The 20,320-nt window shown below is 40.8% G+C and overlaps 1 protein-coding gene across 6 annotated transcripts in view; it reads right to left on the bottom strand.

The window, feature by feature from the left end:
• The window catches only part of ZMIZ1 (zinc finger MIZ-type containing 1), a 348,375-nt gene that overhangs the window by 49,412 nt on the left and 278,643 nt on the right, over positions 1-20,320 (bottom strand). For all 6 annotated transcript variants that reach the window (XM_032695347.1, XM_032695349.1, XM_032695346.1 and 3 more), the window contains one exon: positions 2,241-2,385. In XM_032695347.1, the coding sequence (XP_032551238.1) occupies positions 2,241-2,385 (145 nt within the window). The remainder of the gene's footprint in view (positions 1-2,240; positions 2,386-20,320) is intronic.

Below are 20,320 nucleotides of genomic sequence, written 5' to 3'. Positions count from 1 at the left end.
ATGACAGGGGAAGGATTTATTTGTGTTTAGTGATATTCAGCAGCTAACATATATCCTATGCGGCCTCTGTTAAGTAACGTTCTTGAATATGCTCTTGATTGTTCTACTTTAATATCTAGTTCTTTTACAAAACTTGAAGTAGCTGGCTACATTCATTTTTTGTAGGAAATCTGAAGCATACTTTTTTTTGGTCTGAATTAACAGAAAAGCCTTGTGAATTAGAGATAAGATACTGTGAACTTTTTAATACTAAGCTTTTGACCGAAATGTAATCTAATGCAAATGCAAATGGTGCTTCATCAACAGCTTCATCACTGGGATTGCACTTAATGGCTTTTCATCTTTTGTTTAATTAAAACAAATAGAAAACTCAATTCTTCTTCACCGCATACTTCACTTACTGTCTTTTAGACTGATTATAAAACATCCAGGAAAATAAGCAGTTCCAGGAGGAAAAAGAAGTTGGAGAGTCACAGGATGTCTCATTCTAACGTACCACCTGAGAGATATGGCAGTCATGGTTATGGCTAAATTACAGACAAGACAACAGCACACACTAAAACAGTGATGCAGGTATTCCAAATCCCTAAGAGGCTGCTCAGCCATTGTAGATAAGAAGTTATGCCAAAGAAATTCTGTTTTTTAGAGGGGCATCTCATAAGTAAAGAGTAGTAATTTAGAAATTATTCCCAGTGTCTTCCCCAGTAAAGGATTTCAAGGTCAATACTCAAGAAAAATTTGCAGGAACTGCTTGATACTGGGCAGGATGTTCTACCACGAGGCAGAATATTGGGCAACATGGTATTGCCGGGAATGCTGGTATTTAGGTTTAGCAGAAGAAAGTAGTTATTTTTTTGCATGTGACAGTTTCAGTGAAAAACTGCCATGAAAGAAGTGAGTTGTGTCTATTTTATCTAGTAATGTAGCACACAGCCACTGTGAGATGGTCTTACTTTAGGGGAACAGAGGCCAAATGAGAATCAGGCAACTCAAAACTACACCCAAGAGAACATATACACTGAACCACACTTTCTCTGCAGACTGACCACTCATTTCACTTTGTCTTCTGACAAGCTTCTCCCAAGTGTTATTTTAAAACATTGTGTTTTCTGTTTGTTTTTGTTAAGTGTGTTTACAGTCGGTCATTTCATAAGCAACTGAAAAAAGAAGCAATCCAGGTACTCTGAAAAGTCAGTGATTTTATATTAATTACACTACAAAAAAAAGACTCTGTTCTCAACGGCTAAAACAAAAGGCATAGAGATAGCATGGTTTTCCAATAAATGCAACAAAAGTAATGAAAAAGAATCCAACCCCAAAACCAAAAGTGGTTTTCCGATAAATTCACACATGCAAATGCACAGCTACAAAGATGTCCCTAAGCTCCACTTCAACACAAAAGTTCAAGTTATTTATGCTACCATGGAATCTAGGTACAAGGAATTTAGTCTCATCCACACTCTTATCATCGTTTACTAACAAAAATACTCTACACTAAACCAAATTTATACTATTTCTGGTTTCTTTAACGTGATGCTGAGGGAAAAGCAGCTTTGGACAAAACTCCCAGAAACATAAAGCATGAAATGAATGCTTATCCCTGTCTACACTTAATCTCCAGCTTTTGCCCTGACCTAGGCTGTGGAGACAAGAAATACAAATAGTGCTCCTCCACCTAATTTGGCAATCAAAGGCTTTGCATCTTCAGCTTCTTATACTGTCCTTTAATGTTCACATTTTCTCTAAATCAATACAAGTGCTTTGTGATCCTCACCTGATATAAGATTATAAAGGACATTCTCTGATCTATGGCTACACCCACTGTACACCTGCTTTGTATGCAATACATTTCCAACGATGATTAAAACACGAAACATCACTGAAATGTCTTCAACAATCAAGAAAAGCCAGTTGTACATAAATAAACATCAAGCAAGTGTCTGATGAGAGACATGACGTAGAAATTTATCTCTAGGGCACAACTTGAAGTTTGAAAGCCCACTTGAGCTGAGCCCAAATCTGGAGATGGACATGTTACTTCACTATGCACTGGGCAACAGCAAAGACAAAACCTGAGTTTATTTAGTACTTGCTGTAATTACAGATACCCTGTTGTCTGTAGCGCTGAGCAGTGCATGAAGCAGCGTAGCTAACTCTGTCAATGTTAACAAACATTTCAATTAACAGACCTGTCATGTCATGCATCTGTACAAACTGCTGTGGACTGGGCCCAGACTCACCTATGAGAGAGGGTGGGTTTCATGGAGCTCATAGAGTTCATGGGGGGTTGCATGGGTAGCTTCCCTGGAGGATCGTTCTGCCGGCTTTTCTGGTGGCGAAGCAGCAAGAGCCGTCCCAGTTCCTCACACCAGGATGAAAGCAGTGCTGTGCAAACAGAACAAAAGACAGTGAGCACACATCTGAAGGATCAGTACGAGTGCAAGGTGAGAGCCACTGAAAGAGGAGTCACAGTCTGAACAGACAAACCCCAGGAGTGAAAAGCTTGTCCACGAACCACCCCTCACATTATTATCCTATCAAACTGAGTCTGTAATTGCCCTACACTACCATTACAAAGTTTTTACACAAGTTACAAACATTCTGCACAGCCCAGGAGACATGAGAGAACTTGTCTGAACTGAGCAGCATAGACACAAAGAATGGATGAGGTGCAAGGACATGGGACTGCTGAAAAAAGATGCAGAAGAATTCATTTCACACTAATAGAAACATAACAAAAACATAGAGAAGACATCATTTACAGAGGGGAGAAAAGAACTCTTTTCCGTTTAGCTGGTTTTTTTGCAAAAGATTAATTGGAGAGAAACCCATGTGCAGGAATTAATTTCCAAAACTACTATGAGCTACCAGTCTTGAATAGATAAACAGGAGAATGATGCATGGATACAAAGTTAGGCACTTAAATCTATATTTGACCCAGCACAACCCCTAAATGTGAATCTCCATTATGTGCCTAATCTTGTAGTCAATGAGGGTAATTCCATGCTTATAGGAAAATCACGCTTATGAACTATAAAGATGCAGAGATTTCTTAGAGGGAAGAAAAGCTTGCAACTCCTTCTGAAGACATGAAAGGGGTCATTATCCCTGAAAACACGGCCTCTCCCGTATGCACCCACACTCAGAAAAGACCAGGTCCTCTTACAGAAACCATCTACCCTGCAAGTAAGCAGAGCCCCAGAAAGTGACTGTGGGTGAAACCTGGCTCCCATGAGTGCACCCAGCCAAGACACCCCACTGAAGCCTCCAGCAACACCTGACTGAGCCTCAAAGCTGCCTATTTAATTCCAGCATCAGAAGTGGTACCAGTAAAAAGTCAGCCAGGTACGATGACACAGTCAGGAGTTCGACTGGAACAAAGTGCAGACTAATTTAAAAATCCTGCAGTTGAAGGAAATGTTCTCAAGTGGAAGTGCTTGGGGTTTTTTCTTCTTTAAAGGATCCTTTACAAAACCCTCAGAACAAGAAAATGCTTCATGTTTAATTTTTAACTAAGTACCTTCCTGAGGTGTTATGAACCGAACACAAATCAACAGATTGCACAAGTAGGTGAGAACCAGAAGACTACTCAAAACCCAAGCTGCCACGGCGGTTTAGCGTAGAAGAGCTCTAGATGTAATTTTAGGCTTGCTTGTTTAAAAGAGAGAAGTGCAGAACTCTCTAAAATCGAGGCTTCTATTTTCATTTCTTAATTTTCTAATGGTTGTCTTTTCACTCAATAACATAAACATAAGCAGTAGCAAACGATCATTTCCAGGTACACCACCTCCTTTTTCCAGTAGCTACTCACTGGTACTGTTCACACATACTTAGAACAAATTCCAAAGAGACTAATCATAAAGTCGTATTTGTAGGGGAGAAATAGGAACCTGCTTTACCAAAAACACCCACAAATATGATTTTTCAGTACAAGAAAAAATTGGATTTTTTCAAGTTAAATGGCCACACAAGAAAACTATGTAGAGCCTGGACCATTCCTGTGAATTAATCACACATTTGGACAAAGAAGAGGTAGCAATTTTATTGCATTTATCAAGCGGAAGGTCAAGAGCGGTGTTCAGGGAGGCATTTCAGAGCTCTGCTGTGACAAAAAGGGGACACCATTTCTTTATGTAACTAAATATGGTCACTCGGAAATTGTCAGCCTCACACGTAGCCTACAAAAAGCATTCCCCAGAGCTCTGTGAAATGTTCCAGCAACGTGTGTCAGTCTAAGCTGCTTCTCTATTAGCCAAGGAATCTGTCAACAAGCATTTGATCAAATTATACTCACCTTTTATCCCTGGCATATCATTACTAATGTGCCAGTGACAAAGGCCCCCCTCCCCCTTTTCCAGCCGCCTGGAGATACAAATTCCTGCCTCACAGGGTTTCTTCCCCTGCACCACAGCCACTTGAGCTCAGAGAAATAGGAACAAAGTGTTCTGCCGAACACTTAAGGCAGCCGTCGCAGAGTAATAGTGGATGCTGAGCACTTTCACAGCCGAGTGTAATTACTACAAAATCATCCATCTTAGACGAGGCTATGATGGGAGAAGGGAGTTGCTCCTTCTGCACACCTATGTGCACTTGACAAGCAAGATAAAAAGCAACAACCCAATGAATCTGAGGGCATGAATCTGCAAACAAAAAGCCAAACCCTCCTGGAAAAAAAGGAAAGTAACTCCCAGAAAAGAAATATGCCAATGAGATAGCACTGCTTTGTTGAGCTGGAGATAAGAAAAGATCTTAATGAGTTATTATTACCAACATCCAGTAAGCACATTTATAAAGGTGAAACGTAAACCGCCAAAGAACAAAGAGGTCCTCAAGATAAACTGGACGGTTTCATTCTGTGAGTTAAGTGGAGAGGACTGATGTTTTTAGAAAGTAAGAGACTGCAGCTAAAAATCCTAGCAAATTTACTCATCCCTATCACAGCACTCATTATGGAGAGGTTCAACCTTTCCTCCCCCGGGACATTTCGACTCAGGTACCATGTATAATAATCGCTCTCTTCCCTGTGTTGGTGCTTGTGCACAGAATGAAAACAAAGCTGTTTGTAGCCACCTTAGGAGTTACCAGTTCCCCTCTATCCTGTTCAGCAGAAGCAAGAACCCTCTAAAGGAGTCTGCTCTCCCCTGCTGGAAAATATGGGGTGGCCTCCCTTCTCTCCTGCTTCATCCACCTCCACTGCTCTGCTCTCTGCTTGGTAAGATGAATATATACCCCGCCAACACACATCTGGTACAGCTGGCTTCTGGAGAACATCACTTCCTGGGCTATTCAAGCAAGATGAAACAAACTCAAAATGAATTTACAGATTACACTATTCATCTTTAGTGTACTTAGTTACTGCTTTTTATGCTGACAGTATTAGGCGTATCTCAACTCATTTACACTCAAAGCACGAGAAATTCAGTATCATACTATAATGAACAGATAAAGCAGGAAGCACAAAGGACAGCTACAGATGGTGCCAACAGTCAGTCTCACCCTCTCATAGCACAGCCAAGCAGCTGCTTTTTCTCCCCCTCTGCCCCTCCTCCTTGTACAACAGGAGCACAGATTTTGCAGATGGACCATCCACACCGTCTCTCACAGCCTCTTGCTGCGGCAGTTTAATGATCAGATTTAAATCGTGTTCCTCTGCTGCATTGCTACAATGTCCCTTGCATACAATGATGTGGCTTTCCTGCTTAAGTTGAACTCAACTGTTGCAATGAGGGTAAAGGAAGAATCTTTAAATGGGCAACCCCCCCCATGCAGCCTTTTATGCAGCCCAGGTGTAAAATACAACCTGGCTAATACACCGAAATTGACATTTTCAACCCCTGTTCAGTCACAGAGGGCTCTGCCAGCTCATGGCAAAAGATGCCTAATAATGGCAATCAAATGACGTACTGACAGTTTAAGTGTATTCACACATTTATTTGGCTTAGAGGGATGCACTCTGGGATGATTGGTGCAATATTTGACCTACTTTTCTCCATTTGTAAAACCTGTATCATTCTTAATGGGATTGCATTTTACTTTTAGCATTGATCTATTTTCATAGGAATAAATCAATACTGATTTGCTAATGACGACTGCGTTAAGAAACCAACGTAGAAATGAGCAGCCTCGGCTTTCACATTTGTGAAAAGGAGAAACACTGACTTAAAAATAAGAGAAATTTCAATTACAACTAGCCCAAGGGGTTTCCCTAAGGAAGCAAGACATAAAAAATCCACTCAGAGATATTTAGCTTGCTGCTATCCAGTCCCATTTTTGTTTCTCCATTCTCTGAAGAGGACCGGACATGGCAAGAGTGTCTCAGCACAGAATGTGACCGACCTCTTTTTAAAATACTCATAAATACTCCCACACACCCAGAGTTGGCCACACTTTATGTCCTGGATGCCTCCAATAGTTTTAAATGCTTTCATTGAAAAAATCATAAGACATCGCAATGTGTCCACACTGGGATCCTGGGGACAAGGAGGAGAAAGAAGGCTGGAAGGCAAAGATTTCTTTTTTTCCCTTCAGCCCGAGTCACATTTCAAGCATTTCTCTGCAACCACAGAGCTAAGTCTTGCTTGAAAGAGAAAGGAAGCAATTGTTACTTAATCCCCTGTCTCTAGGAGGCAAGTCTTTAAGAACATGCCAAATATCACAAGATTTGCGACACAATTATTAGGACTGGCCACATCCCCTGGTACTGTTCCTTTCCTGTAAGGGCCCTTTTGTGCTGAGAACCTGCCAGGCAGTACAGAAACAAAAGCCTCCACTGCCCACTCTGTGGCACCTTCCCATCCCTCATAGCCATGAGTGCCCATCACCCAGCAGTAGCATCACAACTGCTTTGTAAACGCTGGGCCCTTCCATTAAGAAAACCAAGGAGGTCGAGCTGGGGGATATCATGGATCAAGCCCAGGCTGCCCACACCATTCACTACTTCTTGACAACAAATGATGCTGGCATACCTGCAAATATTACATGATGGATGCTGACAATGCAGCTCAAAGGACATTTTATAGCCATGGCATTGAACATTGGTACAGCCCGTTACAACCCTTTTCTGGCCAGAGACCAGAAAGGAGAAAGAAAATAGGGTGCATGATCAATGCTACCCCATAGATTCACTAATGCATTTCATTAGCTGCATCCACAGCAGCTCTGAGAGCTGCAATCCCATAACTGACTAGTTTCACTCGGCATGGTGCAAAGTGCCACAGTAAGCACCTCCGAGTGCAGGAGCCACTCGGCTCCCTAGAAAGCAAAATACAGAGAAGCACAGTGCTAATCTATTTACCTATTATGATACCCTAGTATTAGTTACAGCTTATCACCTCAGTAAATCGCTGCCTCTTGTTAGGGAACGTGCTTAAAGGTGCAGCAAACTGCTATTTACAGGCAGACACTATATTTACAGCCACAAAGACAGGTGAGGAGGGGATAGGACAACAGCTCAGTAATTTCAATGCCTTCTGCTTCCCGGGAGACTGCTGGAAGAGCACAATAGGATTACAGCTTCCTTGCTGCAGTTAAGCTGCAGTAGATAGTTCAATAGGCAGACTGGCAGACTCGTATTTCTTATTCGCTGCAATGAAAATATTAGGAAAAAAGGAGGAGTTTGATTTGGAGAACTATCTGTTCAGCACCATCTCGCTAGTTTGGTTTCATGCCTCATAAGGAAATGCATTTGGGTGAAAAGATATTTACAGCATAAGTAAGAAAATACATAATTTTTCATCAATCATACCCATTAATTTTATATTGCCTTTAGAAACAAAATCATATCTTTTACATGGAGAATTCTAGATAAGTAGAATACAGAGCTACTTTCCTCTGTATAGAATGCAATCTAAATACAGTTTTCATAAAACATCCAGTGAGGTAATTTGGTGAGGACGGAAGGAGCAGAGCAATGAGAAGCAAAGGAGAGAAGAGGAAATAACTACTGTCTTGGTTATTTAGGAGAGTTATTCTTTTTACACAGAAAAATGGAGACTATATCATGTTTGGAAAATACATTGAAAATGTTAACTACCTAATGCTCAGTGTGCTAACAGTATTAGAAAAACAATGTCAGTTGCATTAAAAGAATGGAATCTCTGCTTACAATTTTGTGAAACTGAAAACTGGATGTTTTCCTTGTGTTTCAAAAACCATCTTGCTTTTAAAAAGCTAAGAAATGCAGAAAGAGGCAGAAACCAGTCACCCCAAATTATTTTGAGGATTGATTTTCCTGCAGCTCTCCTCCTCACCCACTCCAGCAGAGTCTGGCAATGGCTACCTAACCTGTGGGTCAGGGCAGGAAAGCAAGGCCACAAAGGAAACAAAATCTCTCCATTAGAAGAGATTCAGAGTCCAGGTGTTTGTCCCTCCTCTTCAGTCTTTTCGAGGTACCGCTACATGCGCTAACCTTGCAACTGCTGGGCCCCACCCCTGTCATTACACAAGCTTCTGCTCAGTGTCTGCCTCAATGCTGAGAGCGCAAAAGGAGTACATACAAAGCCAATTACAGAGCAGAAGTATTAATTTCTCACCAGTCTGACTGTTCAACACGGACTCCCAGCAGTTTCCAGGGAGTCCACCCCTCCTCCCAGGCCTACCTCTCTGGCTGCCAGCAGTTGCCCACTTTGCACAGAGGGGCCCACGGCAGAGCTAGTGCTTATTCCCAGGTGTTTGCTTCCACCTCATCCTGGGAGGTTTACACCCCAGCTGGATGCTTTTTTGGAGCAGCTGAGGACTGTAATTGCTGTTCTCCATCAGGTAAAATCAGTGATGTTAGCTTAAACAGTCCAGGCAAACAAGTTGGATTAAACGGACTGATTTTATCCAAAAAGTACCAACACAAACCTGCTCCACTAGTAGAGTAGTGAGAAGTACGACCTCCAACCTCACAGCAAACCGCATGGAACTCAATTCCCCAACAGAGCCAATGTGGCAGCTGGCTCAAACCCTGCTTGGGGAGGCATGAACTGCCCTGCTAATCACAACAGGAACACAAAGTCAACAGCCATGGTTCAACACGGTGAAACAGGGTATAATACACATTTCTACACCTAAGAATATCCAAGTTATGTCCTTCATCTCTAATGCCTCCTTCATTACTATATCTACACCTGTGTCCTGCAGAAATTTCCAGCTTTGCCCCAGTAGGATCTATCATGCAGTTATGTATTATTAAAAAACAAAAAAACCACACAGGTTTGTAGGAAAATAGATAACACAGGGAATGCCTGAATGTTATATCACATAATTAACAAAGGTTTTATTCAATAAAACCCTTTCTGCAAACCTGAGAGTTATCTAGCATGTGCTTTCAAGACTGCTGCGTGAGAGTGACACCATGTACCAACTCTAGTCTTGAATATGGGTTCAGCTTGCCTTGGCATATTTTCAGCTCTTCACGAATCTCTCTCAGGACACATATATATAGGCTTCCCCAAAACCTCTTGCCAGCTACATGCTGAAGACACAGATTTGAATACTGCTATCCTTACCCTGTGACTTCAGCGGAATTGGGATTCCCTAATTTCCTTCTACACTTACCAAAACTTGGCAGAGCATCTCACCAGATTCACTACATTAACTTTGAAGTAATACATTACAAAACATAGCAACAATGGCTCAATTTGGCAAGCACAAAACACTCTGCACAGATCCAGATAAAATACGTAAGCATCTAATTTAGGGTTAAGCTCTACCCAAGCTGCTACATCTAAAAACATGGTCCATTACATAAAGAGAAGACAAAGCTGATGAAAGGCCACCAGCAAGTGAATCTTGAATAAGGCTTTCCAAAGGAAATGCACTCCAATAGCATTAGACTGCCTGTTTTCCTACTCATCCAATTATTGGTTTCACTGCTTGGATTTCAAACAACAGTGTCTTTCATTACTGCTGTACGCTTTTATTTTGTAATGCCAGTTCTAGTCATTAACAGATTTCACATATGACAGGCATCTGAAAAATAGAACTGACACACTTGAACTCATCTTTGGCTACAGTCAGACCAGTGACCTATAGGTGAGAGGCTCAGTTTCACTTAATCCATCCTTAGCCCTCCAATTACTACTGTAAACAATTCCTGAGCTAACACCACCACTAACATCCAGAAGTGCTAGGAAGAAACCCAACAGATGAATTTAACGAGAGTTTGAACACAGGGAAGCCATGCACATCCAGTATGACAATGGAAGTCTGGAAAAGGGAAAATCTAGTGTCTATTATTAAAAAAAGAAAGGAATAAATGTAAAATTGGAGGTCCTATCATGGAAAAATAACCCAAATTATTCAAAAAGACCAAGAGGAAAGTAAAAATGAGTAACAACCAAAATGGATTTGTCAGGAACAAATCATGCCACACTTCCGTACCTTCTTTACATTAGCAGACAACAGACCTTGAGCATAGGTTAGTTTGATTTTAGCGAGGCTTCAGAGCTGCTTTATGTGACTTTCTTACAAATGAACAAGGGAAATAAGGTCTAGCTGATTACAACACAAAATGGCTGGAATCTTAAGCTTACCAAACTATTAAACCAACAGTCACTAAGAGAAACAAGCTTCATCAGATGGGGTTTTGCAGGAGTTTGCCCCGGGTCTGAAACTACTGAACGATTCATTTTCAGATATTCATGATGCAGATGGATAAAGGGCTAGAACATGTTCTGGATCAATTTACAGATGGCACAAGCTGGAAAGAAGCATCAGTTCACTGCAGAAATCTGTTACTGAAATCATCTTGAAAAGCTGGATCTGAAACAATGTCCAACAGGGACGAGTACGAAGCACGACACAGCACATCTTCCCAACAGGGTGAGAACCATCTCTGAAGGCAGGACTTCTCAGAAGTGGAGCTGTGCTGTGCTGCTGAAGCATGCTCAACCAGCCTCCTCAGCTGCATGAGTGGAAGCCCAAGTTTGAAAGACGCAGAATTCTCCTTTCTTTCTACCCCACCACAATGTACAACCACAGAAGGCAGAGAAAAGTCATCAGAATGATTAGGAAAAAAGACTGCATGAATTAGGGATTTTGGTGGGTCTAGTTTGAGCCTTTTTTGTTTTTTAGAAGAGGAAAGACTGACAGCAGTATTCTGATTTACTGAGTAACAAGACGTTAACCACACCCAGAGCAGAAACACCAATATATAAAGAGATAAAAACCCCACAGGTTAGATATTAGGAGCATCCTGATGCTCCTTAATACCCTAGGGGGTAAGTTGAAGAATTTCCATGAATGGGGAAAGGTCAGATAAAGATCCAGGGAGAACTGATTCTTCAGGCAAGGGGGCATGGCATAGATGACTTCTTGAAGTCTTTTGCAATCAAATGAAATCTATGATTGTGAACAGAGGAATTTCAAGCAGTCCGCATTGGAAAAGTATTTAAATCTGGCTTGTATTCATAATTATTCCAAAAAGACATCTCAGCTACAGTGTGGGGAGCTCCTGCAGAGACTCCTGAAGTGGCCATCCAGCTACACAGCTTGCTGGCTGAGTTTTAAAGATGAAAGAAACTGAGAGCAGGTGATGTGCTGAAGGTCACTCCATTTGTGACAGAACAAGTCCCAGAACAGAGAGGATCATACACCTTCCTCTCTCTGCAAGGAAAAACCACAACCACCACATCAAGGGGTTACTGCTCTGTGCCCGCAGTCTCTGTGCCTGCCATGGAACATTTTCAAACAACAACTGTAAAACATCTGGAGAGGCTTTCAAGGAGGGAACAAAAAATTACAAAAACCACACAACCAAAATTTATAGCAGAAACGTGTTTCCAAAGTTAACATTGCACAGCCAGAACTCAGAAGGACCAAAAGCTATTTTAGGATCTTTTGCTTCTTGGTTCTGCATTCTTGCTCTTTGCTTTAATTTTACATTATTTTATATTTTTATAGGAAAATAATGTTTTATCAGGTGTCCTCAATTTTTTTATTTTTATACGATTAGTGTAATACAAACTTTGCCAACTTCTTTAGAACTGCTGAAGGAAAAAAGTGTTAGTTTTCAAAGCTGGGGGTTCCAGGACCATTTTTCATATTATACAAACTTTGTACTTGAACAGAACTAAGCTGAAAGCACTCTAACCCTATCATTCCATCTCATTCTTCATTCTGAAAGAAAAATTACAACTACATAAAATAATCCCTATGTGCTGAAAATGAAAGCAGTTAAGGACATCAGGAAAGAGAAACTCAGCCTACAGCAGTTTTAAACTTATCTGATTTCTGTTCAAACAATACAAGGCAGACAGATGTGAGCACACACTGCAGTTTCAAGGCACTGATGTTTCCCATCTCACTGCCCAGTTAATGAGTTAGTTTTTTAAAAGAGTCATTACTTCTCTTTTTCCCCTTTGTGTCCCACCAGCTCCACAAACCTTGTCATCTTCCTTTACTATCAACCTGCTCTGCTCCTCTGATACCAATCACCTTTTCTTGAGAACTGCCTAATTAATTAACATTCAATTAATATCCCAAAGTCAAATGCCAAATAATTGTTCCCAAGCTGCTCTGGGAACTTGGTAACTAATCTGAGCAAGAGAAGGGCTTCTGTATCCTGAAAGTTCCATTTTTTCCAGCTGTGTCCATTGGGCTAATGGACGTTTCTCACCTCAAACACCGTTGTATTAAAGGAGCAGACTTTGTGAGCCATGGATGCCCCTGTTAAGGCATTCCAATACCCTTTAACACTCCACATGCACCATGTTTATTTTATTTATTACCAGTAAAGCAAAAATGCAAATCATCTATGCTCTGTTACAAATAGGGCCACATAGGAAACTCAAGTTGGTGTAAACTAAGAAACATGTAAATAACCCTACCCTGATCTTCAGATTATTTTAGTTGTAGTTTCATGATACAAAGTGTTCAGAAGCAATACTGCCTTTGGGTAGCCCTATCTTAAGCTGTCAGTGCCCGTGCCCTGATGTAGCTTGTATGCTCCCAGCTACGCTGAAGCATTTCTTTTTATGACTACCCTGTAAACCTGACTAGGTTTTTTCTTCTCTTTCTTCCTTTTTAATGTTGGGGTTTTTTTCTTTTCCTTTTTTTTTTTTTTTTTTTTTAATTTGGTTTTCTGTTTCTCCCTCAGCTAGATGAAATCCTTGCTGTGGCTCAGAGTCTTGCCCCAGCAGCAAGGCTGTGGCACTCTGCACAGGTAGAAATCAGGCAGCTGTTGCTCTGTACAGGTGGTACCTGAAGACAGGGCTCCAGTGCATATGTACACACCTCAGTGCAATCAGCTGAGCTACAAGCACACACACGGAGGTTTGGAACAAGAGACTTTTATTTAAAAACCTAACTACGAACATTAGTTTCAGACAGATTAGAAACTGCTGTTTCCTTGTCTTCAGGGGAATGTTTATCATTCTACATAGGTAGAAATAGGTTATCTATGGAATAGAGGAGAGGTATAAAAATGAACGTGGCTAATTGCTTTTTACAAGCACCTAGGGAAGAAGCCAGTAGTAATCACAGCCCAGACTGATTTTTCAATCTTTCTTTTCTCTGTCTGAAAATAAAAAAGAAGTGGGGAAGAGGGAAAGGGTTGTTTGTGACTCCCTCATCTTATGGACATTTGCAGAAGAGCACCCTGACTAAATTCTCACAGAGGGCATCTGGCCCCCTCTCCCTGCACACAAGTGCTATAATTTCAGGACTGGAGTGCTACAAGATAATGTCATCACTGCTCTTGCCATCTATAAATAACTGCATTTGGATCTAGCCGAGTCACGTGGAAAAGCTGGCCAGCGACACGTACATGCGTGTGAGCATGCCTTTGGAAACCCAAATAATTCTAATAATCTTGCATGAAATAAGCTTTAGCTTTCCAAATTTAGCTCTAGTACATGCATTCACTGTGGCTCGCAGAGGACTGCTATTATTTTTTTTTTTTCCAGTACTGTTCTTCCCTTGGAAGCTGCTGACTAGGGCATTAGTGGGGTATTGTGCAAAACCGTATCATGTGCTGCTGCGCAGACAGACTGCTCGGAGAGGCAGACAAGAATCAATTCCTCCTCAGGCAGCTTTGCTAACCCTCCCGCCCCTCTCATTGACATCTTATCTCAGCCACTGAAAAGGCGAATGGGCCCGGGCGCGGCAGCCGAGGGAGCGGTGGGCGGGTGAGAACGCCAGCCAGACAGCACAGCGTGGATGCCACACGCTGGAACAGTTCCCCGATCTTGCGCCGAACTGCAGCATGAGTCTTCCCAGCCTCCTGTGAATAGATCAGGCGGAGGACTGGGACGACAGAGAAAGTAATACAGTCTTAATGACACGCGGAACCAGATTTTAGCACCAATTTTCTACAGCAAAGCTGTCAGAGCAGTGCAAAAGGATGATTCAAAACCTAAAAAAAAAATAATAAATAAATTTGGATGATTAAACAACCCCACAGCATTAGCAGCAAACACAAACGGGAAACCATTTCAAATGAGTTTGAACGCAACTCCTCGGGGTATTTTCTGGGGAAATGACTAGAATACAACCCTACATGACCAACAGAGCCTACAGTTTATCCAAGACTGCAATACCCACAAAACATTATGAGGGGTAAGAACATAATTTTCAGAAGCTAAACCTGAAGGGATCATGTACCAAGGAGAAGAGAAAGGAGGAAGAGGGAGGGCAGCAAGGGACCCAGAGGATTTCCCAAGACTTCAAGGCCCCAGAGTGTTTCACAGGGGCAGGGATTCTGTTTCACTGCCTGTAGAAAAGCAGCAGTTTATAAAAAAGCACTGAGCAAACATCCTATCTAAATAGCAACCACGTCTATTTCCTTCATGTTCCCAGAACATCTGGATAAGAAGAATCGAAATGGACATCAGAACATCAAATATTACAGTAAAACACACAGTAAGATGCTATCCAAGCAGATGGAAAATAAAATTCTCCGTTCTTGATCAGAACCATTTTGGATTAACTCCTGTTCCTACTGAAGTTGGTGGAAAATACTACAAACAATTTTAGTGGTAGGGAGGCTCAATCTCTTACATTATATTTACACAACCTCTACCAATACACCATTTTAAGTGTATGTTACAAAACACAACTCTTCTCCTTTATACATTGATAAGTACTTTTATGTTAGTCTAGGAGTGTCAAAACCAAGAGAAATTAGAGCAAAAGATTAGATAATATGTTAAAGATAAGATTTCTGAAAGGTTACAGAGGTGCATTTATTGCATAGAGACTGTGCCTGGCTACTTACTGTTTGGGGACTATATAAATTTCCTTTCACAAACACATAAGAACTGGCTCCTTCCACAACTTGAAAGAAGTGCAATAAAAGTTCAAAACCAAGATGGCATGGGCAAAAATTTCCCAGGGATACTAACCCAGGAATGTTTTCTGGAAGGAGCTGGTTACTTGAAGGGTTTGAAATAAAGAACAAGTTTGCAGTTAGGAAATTTTCTCTAAGGGGAATAGACTGTGGTAATTTTGAAAACATGAGGGTGGAGGAAGAGATGAGGAGAACCCTCAAGAGCAACAGAAACCCAGGGAACAGGGACAAAGGGAACAAGGAACGGACCTGAGGGTGCTGTGTGTTTAATGAGAAGGGAGAATGTGTAAATTACCTGAGCTCCAAGAAGGTGGGATTTTATCAGGTACCCCCACCTCCCCCTCATACTTTTGGTCTTGCATTTTAGTCTGAGAACAAGTATCTACTACATTTTCCTCCTGATTAGAGCCTCTCCAAGTAAGAGAGCCCCTCAAAAGCCAAAATGTCCAAATTTGGCCCAATTCAAATAATATCTTTATGCAATACCCGATCTAGTCTTGTCTACTGCAATATAAACAATCTGCAATAGCAACCTGCAGTTTGGTGCTATGAAAACTAGAAACTACAGCATTTCAAAATTTCATATGCAGTTGAGAATATCTCATTTGTTCTCTCTAGGATTTCATATTGACTGTTAAGATCAATTCAGGATACCAGCTCCAGTTTTACTGGCTGTCAAGAAGAAAAAAAAATCAACAAAAAAACAATAAAAGAAAAATAAAGCAGGCAGTGCAGCTTGACTGTGGTGTTGGCCAAAAGAAAATGGTAAAAAACTCGATTTTTTAACTTCCTACACAACATAGTCGTTCTCCCTCTGTCTTCTGAGTCATATCTGTTCACGTTACTAAGAAAGCCCCACAGAGCCAATATCGCTAGGGAAGAACAAGATGTATTTTCCACAAGACTGTCAGCTGATTCCAGCTGCTGCAAAGCCTTTATTTTCAGAAACTATAAAAGATGCAGAAAAACACTGTGAATTTCAGGTTCCAGCTACTATAATTCATGAACCAGGGATATTTGGTGGGGAAAGGTAACAGCAGACATTGTCTGCCTGTCTCACAAGGTAACTCTTGAAGGATGGCATTGTGTTTCCCTCAGAGAATAAATTTATACAGTACTTACAGTCATTAGGCCAGAAATATTGTTGACATTTCCAGAATGACCACAAAAATCCTACGTGTCAACACCAATACAAAACATTTTAAAGATAGCAATAATAATTAAAAAAGGAGAATAGGACAGAATATTTCCAAATTGCAAAATGCTTCACTTTTAGAGGCAGGATTCACTTCTAAAAATACACACACCTTAGTAACTGTCTGTAACAATTCTATTGTAACACACATCTATTGTAACATAAATCAGATGTTTTTCTAATGCAGACTTGAACACTGCCAAGTGATCAAGACCATGCAGTCTAAAAGATATACATGTAAACAAAGCACTTCTTTTATCTGCAAGCCGCTGATAAACACTAGCTAATCCTCACCTAATCCTGTGAAGAGAACATCATCCTAGCTTCAGAAAGAGGGAATCTAAGGTAGTGAACTAATCCTTTGGGGAAAACACTCAGGTTAGAATGCCAGAGAGACTAGTTATTGTCTAAAGTTACAGTGAAAATGCATCTACTTGCTGCCAGGGTGAGGGTCACTGAAGCTACTGACTGGTGGGTCTATGTGACACTTTCTGTCCCTTCTGACACATTTTTGCTGCCAAGACTATCCCCACTCCCTGAGGGACTTTTCAGGATAAATGATGACAAAAAGACCGAGAAGGAGAGAATGGGTTTGGACATCAACTTAGAAACAGGATTTTCACATTCATAGACCAGGGTCTTGAAAGGAGAGAAGAACTGCTCTGGAGCAGGATAATGCCAGTCATTAAGGACATACATTCACAGTCATCCATAGCATCCCGAGGAGGAGAGGATCAATACACTCAGCATCAGATTTGGGATTAAAGGCTCTTTTCCTAGCCTGGATGCAGACCACTAGACCATGCTAATCTGACAGGAGGAGTTCCTGCAAGGCAGCTGAAAAAACCAGCACAGATTCATGTAGCAGAAAATAAAACAGGGGTTCTAAAAACTCATTGCAAATTCTTGCCCAAGCAAATGCACTACTGAGTGCTAGAGCATAAACAATAACAAAGTGGCAAAGGCTAAAAATCTTCCTTTTTAAGTGGACTTCCATGCACATGCACGTGCTGAGAACGTGCTCGACTGCAGCCAGTTTGACACTTGGAGCAATGACTGCAGCACCAGTCCAGCAACCTGCGCCAGATCATTAAATAGAGAAAAGAGGGTTCAAAGCTGAAACCTGCGATCAAGCACTCAAAGCTTTGAAGTGAAATAGTCTAGTTCACTGCAGTATTTATAAAAGGTAGTATCTCAAAGCCTTCATGGAGTACAGACTAAGCCCCTGCTATTACAGACTGGAATAAACTAATAGAGAAGGTACATTCGAGGAAGCCTTGTAAAGCAAAAATGTATTTCATCCTGTAAAAATCAAGGAATCAAAAAGGATAGCAGAACACAACATGGGTAAGCCAAAATGAACAGCTTTGTAAGATAAAAGGGATGCATTAAAAGAGGTATAAAGACTTCATAAGCGAAAACTGGAAGAATGTTACATGACTTACAGCAAACATTACTATATGTATCATGATGAAACAAATGACAGCCTTCTATCAGACAGATTCCTGACTAACAAGTTTCTGCACACAGATACTGATTTAAAAAAACAACCAGCAAAACCCTCAACCTGGACCCCTGTGGATTAAGGTGAGGGAGAAAGAGTAGATAAAAGTACAGGAACTGTACTAATGAGAGGTGTCAACAGGGCAATTAACAAAGACAGTTGTAATCTCTTGCAACTGATACTGCTGTGTTCCAGACATTCTATGACTAAAGTCATAAGGTCTTCAGTAAAGATCTCTTTTAGTAAAGATGAGAAACTGCAGTGGATCTAACCAATGGTCTCCTGAGTTCGCAGAGTATTTTTATCTATCCTAGGCAATGGAAAAAGCATTACCAATGTGCTTATTTCATCAGATGCACCTTACAGGGGTCAGAAAAGCCCCTTCCAGTGTTCGGACAGGCAACATCAGCTCAGAAACTTAAGATCAAACAATAATCTTCCACACATGTAGAACTGAAAACACAGCAATCTCAATCCTAACGTACGTGCAGGCAAGTTAATTATATAATTATTTATATATAAAGTCATTAACTCCCAATTCTAAACAAACCTTTAAAATACAGGAAACATTCCTTTCTTAGACAGGACCACCCAGCAGTGTCTCATTGGACACCAGAGTCTTTCAGTGTTTTTGTCCAATTTGATGATACACTGGAATTTTTTTTTAATTCTTTGGGAACTTGCATTTGATCCAGATAAAAACTGGCTATCTAATTATCACTACTATTACTACAGAGAAGCACAAGTGGCATAGATATCCATTAGATAAGTGTAACTGAAGTGCAAAAAAAGCAGCATTAAGTAGTAAGGTGAAAGAACTAAAGTATAAATCTGCTCCACTCTTTGGAGCAGAGACTGTCTCTTCAAAGATATTTGCACAGTGCTTAGCACAACGGGCATTCTGATTTAGATATGAGCACTAACCAAATAGCAATAGCTAATAACAGCAAATACCTTAACCTCAATAAAACAGCTCCTCTGTACCTGGCTTTAAAGTAATGGTGGAAAGAATGAGGATCATACAAAAACCTGCCTAATGAAATATTAAGAGTGATAGTGCCTAAATCTGGTGAAATCATATAGCATTCTAAATTACTATCAAAAATATTATGTTATCATGTGCTGGCTCACAATCTGCACCATGGGGACTCAGCAGTTCTGCATTTAGCTTGTTCAATTTAAATCTCCATATTAAGGAATGCTTTGGCTATTAATAGTAAAGTACACTCAGAACAAGGCAGAAGAATCCAGTGACAATGGCTACAAGAAAAAGATTAGCTGCTTGATACCTTGCTTAAGACATGGTACATACATCTGGATAAACCGAGGACTTAATCAAAAAAATGTGCAAGAATAAGAGTAAACAGAAGAAAGGATGGATCCAGTAAGTGAGGGCATGATTCCCATGCATGAAAAACCCAGATAGGAATGGACACAAAATGTAAGAGGGCACTCTTTAACTTGTGTTTGGAAACAGAACACAAGACAGACCAGACCTGCAGATTGGCTCGGGAGAGAAGAGCAGAAAAGGGAAGGAAACGTGGGTGAAAAATGGGAGTGAGTGGACAGTGGGAACTGAAACAGTCTTGTGTTTTATGAGCTGTCCCATTATTCCCCTGCACACCTGCCATGTCCCAGTTTAAGAAACCCTTGTCTACCAAAGACCAGAAAGAAATGAGCTTCCAACAGGCCCTGGAACAGGAGGACGCTCAATTCCCAAACCTGCTAACTGCTGCAGCAGGCTTCAGGCTGAAGAAAGGCTTGGATCAACTCAGGAGGGAATGTAACAATTCAAAACATTAACTGCCCAACTCCTAGGATTTTATTTTAGTTAGATCATGGTATTTTTACACATGTAGAAGTTACCTATGGTGATTTCTTCTGACACAGAATAATTACATTGAGTTGTTTTGATGATTTACAATTAACCCAAATTTTCAGTTATAAACAAATTCAAATCTAACTCGCAATGACTGAACTTTAGAAGATTTATGTATAAAAACACAAAACCACTTTGGATACTTGGCCAAAAGCTGATGATACAAGCCTTCTTCTCCCCTTATTCTAAGCAGTTACTGTAGTTCAGAAAGCAAGTGGACCACATTTAGATTTAACTTACACTTCAGTAACTGCAAGTCAAGCCAGAACACAGACATACCTGAGCTAACCCTTAGTGCTTTTGTAAGAATATCAGCCACAGCCCCTCTGTGTGCACACTTCTAACCAGTTAGCTCAAGGAGAGAACAGGGAACTGATGGAATAAATGGCACCACAAATATTTAATCTTGAAAGGAAAACTGAAATGTTGTTTCATGTTATTCAAGTAAATTCCAACATCTCTATTGCTTAC

Source organism: Chiroxiphia lanceolata, chromosome 8 (genome assembly GCF_009829145.1).
Source record: "Chiroxiphia lanceolata isolate bChiLan1 chromosome 8, bChiLan1.pri, whole genome shotgun sequence".
In the NCBI taxonomy this organism is placed as follows: domain Eukaryota; kingdom Metazoa; phylum Chordata; class Aves; order Passeriformes; family Pipridae; genus Chiroxiphia; species Chiroxiphia lanceolata.
Note: the sequence above shows the minus strand (reverse complement) of the source record. Positions and strands in the feature narration are given on the sequence as shown.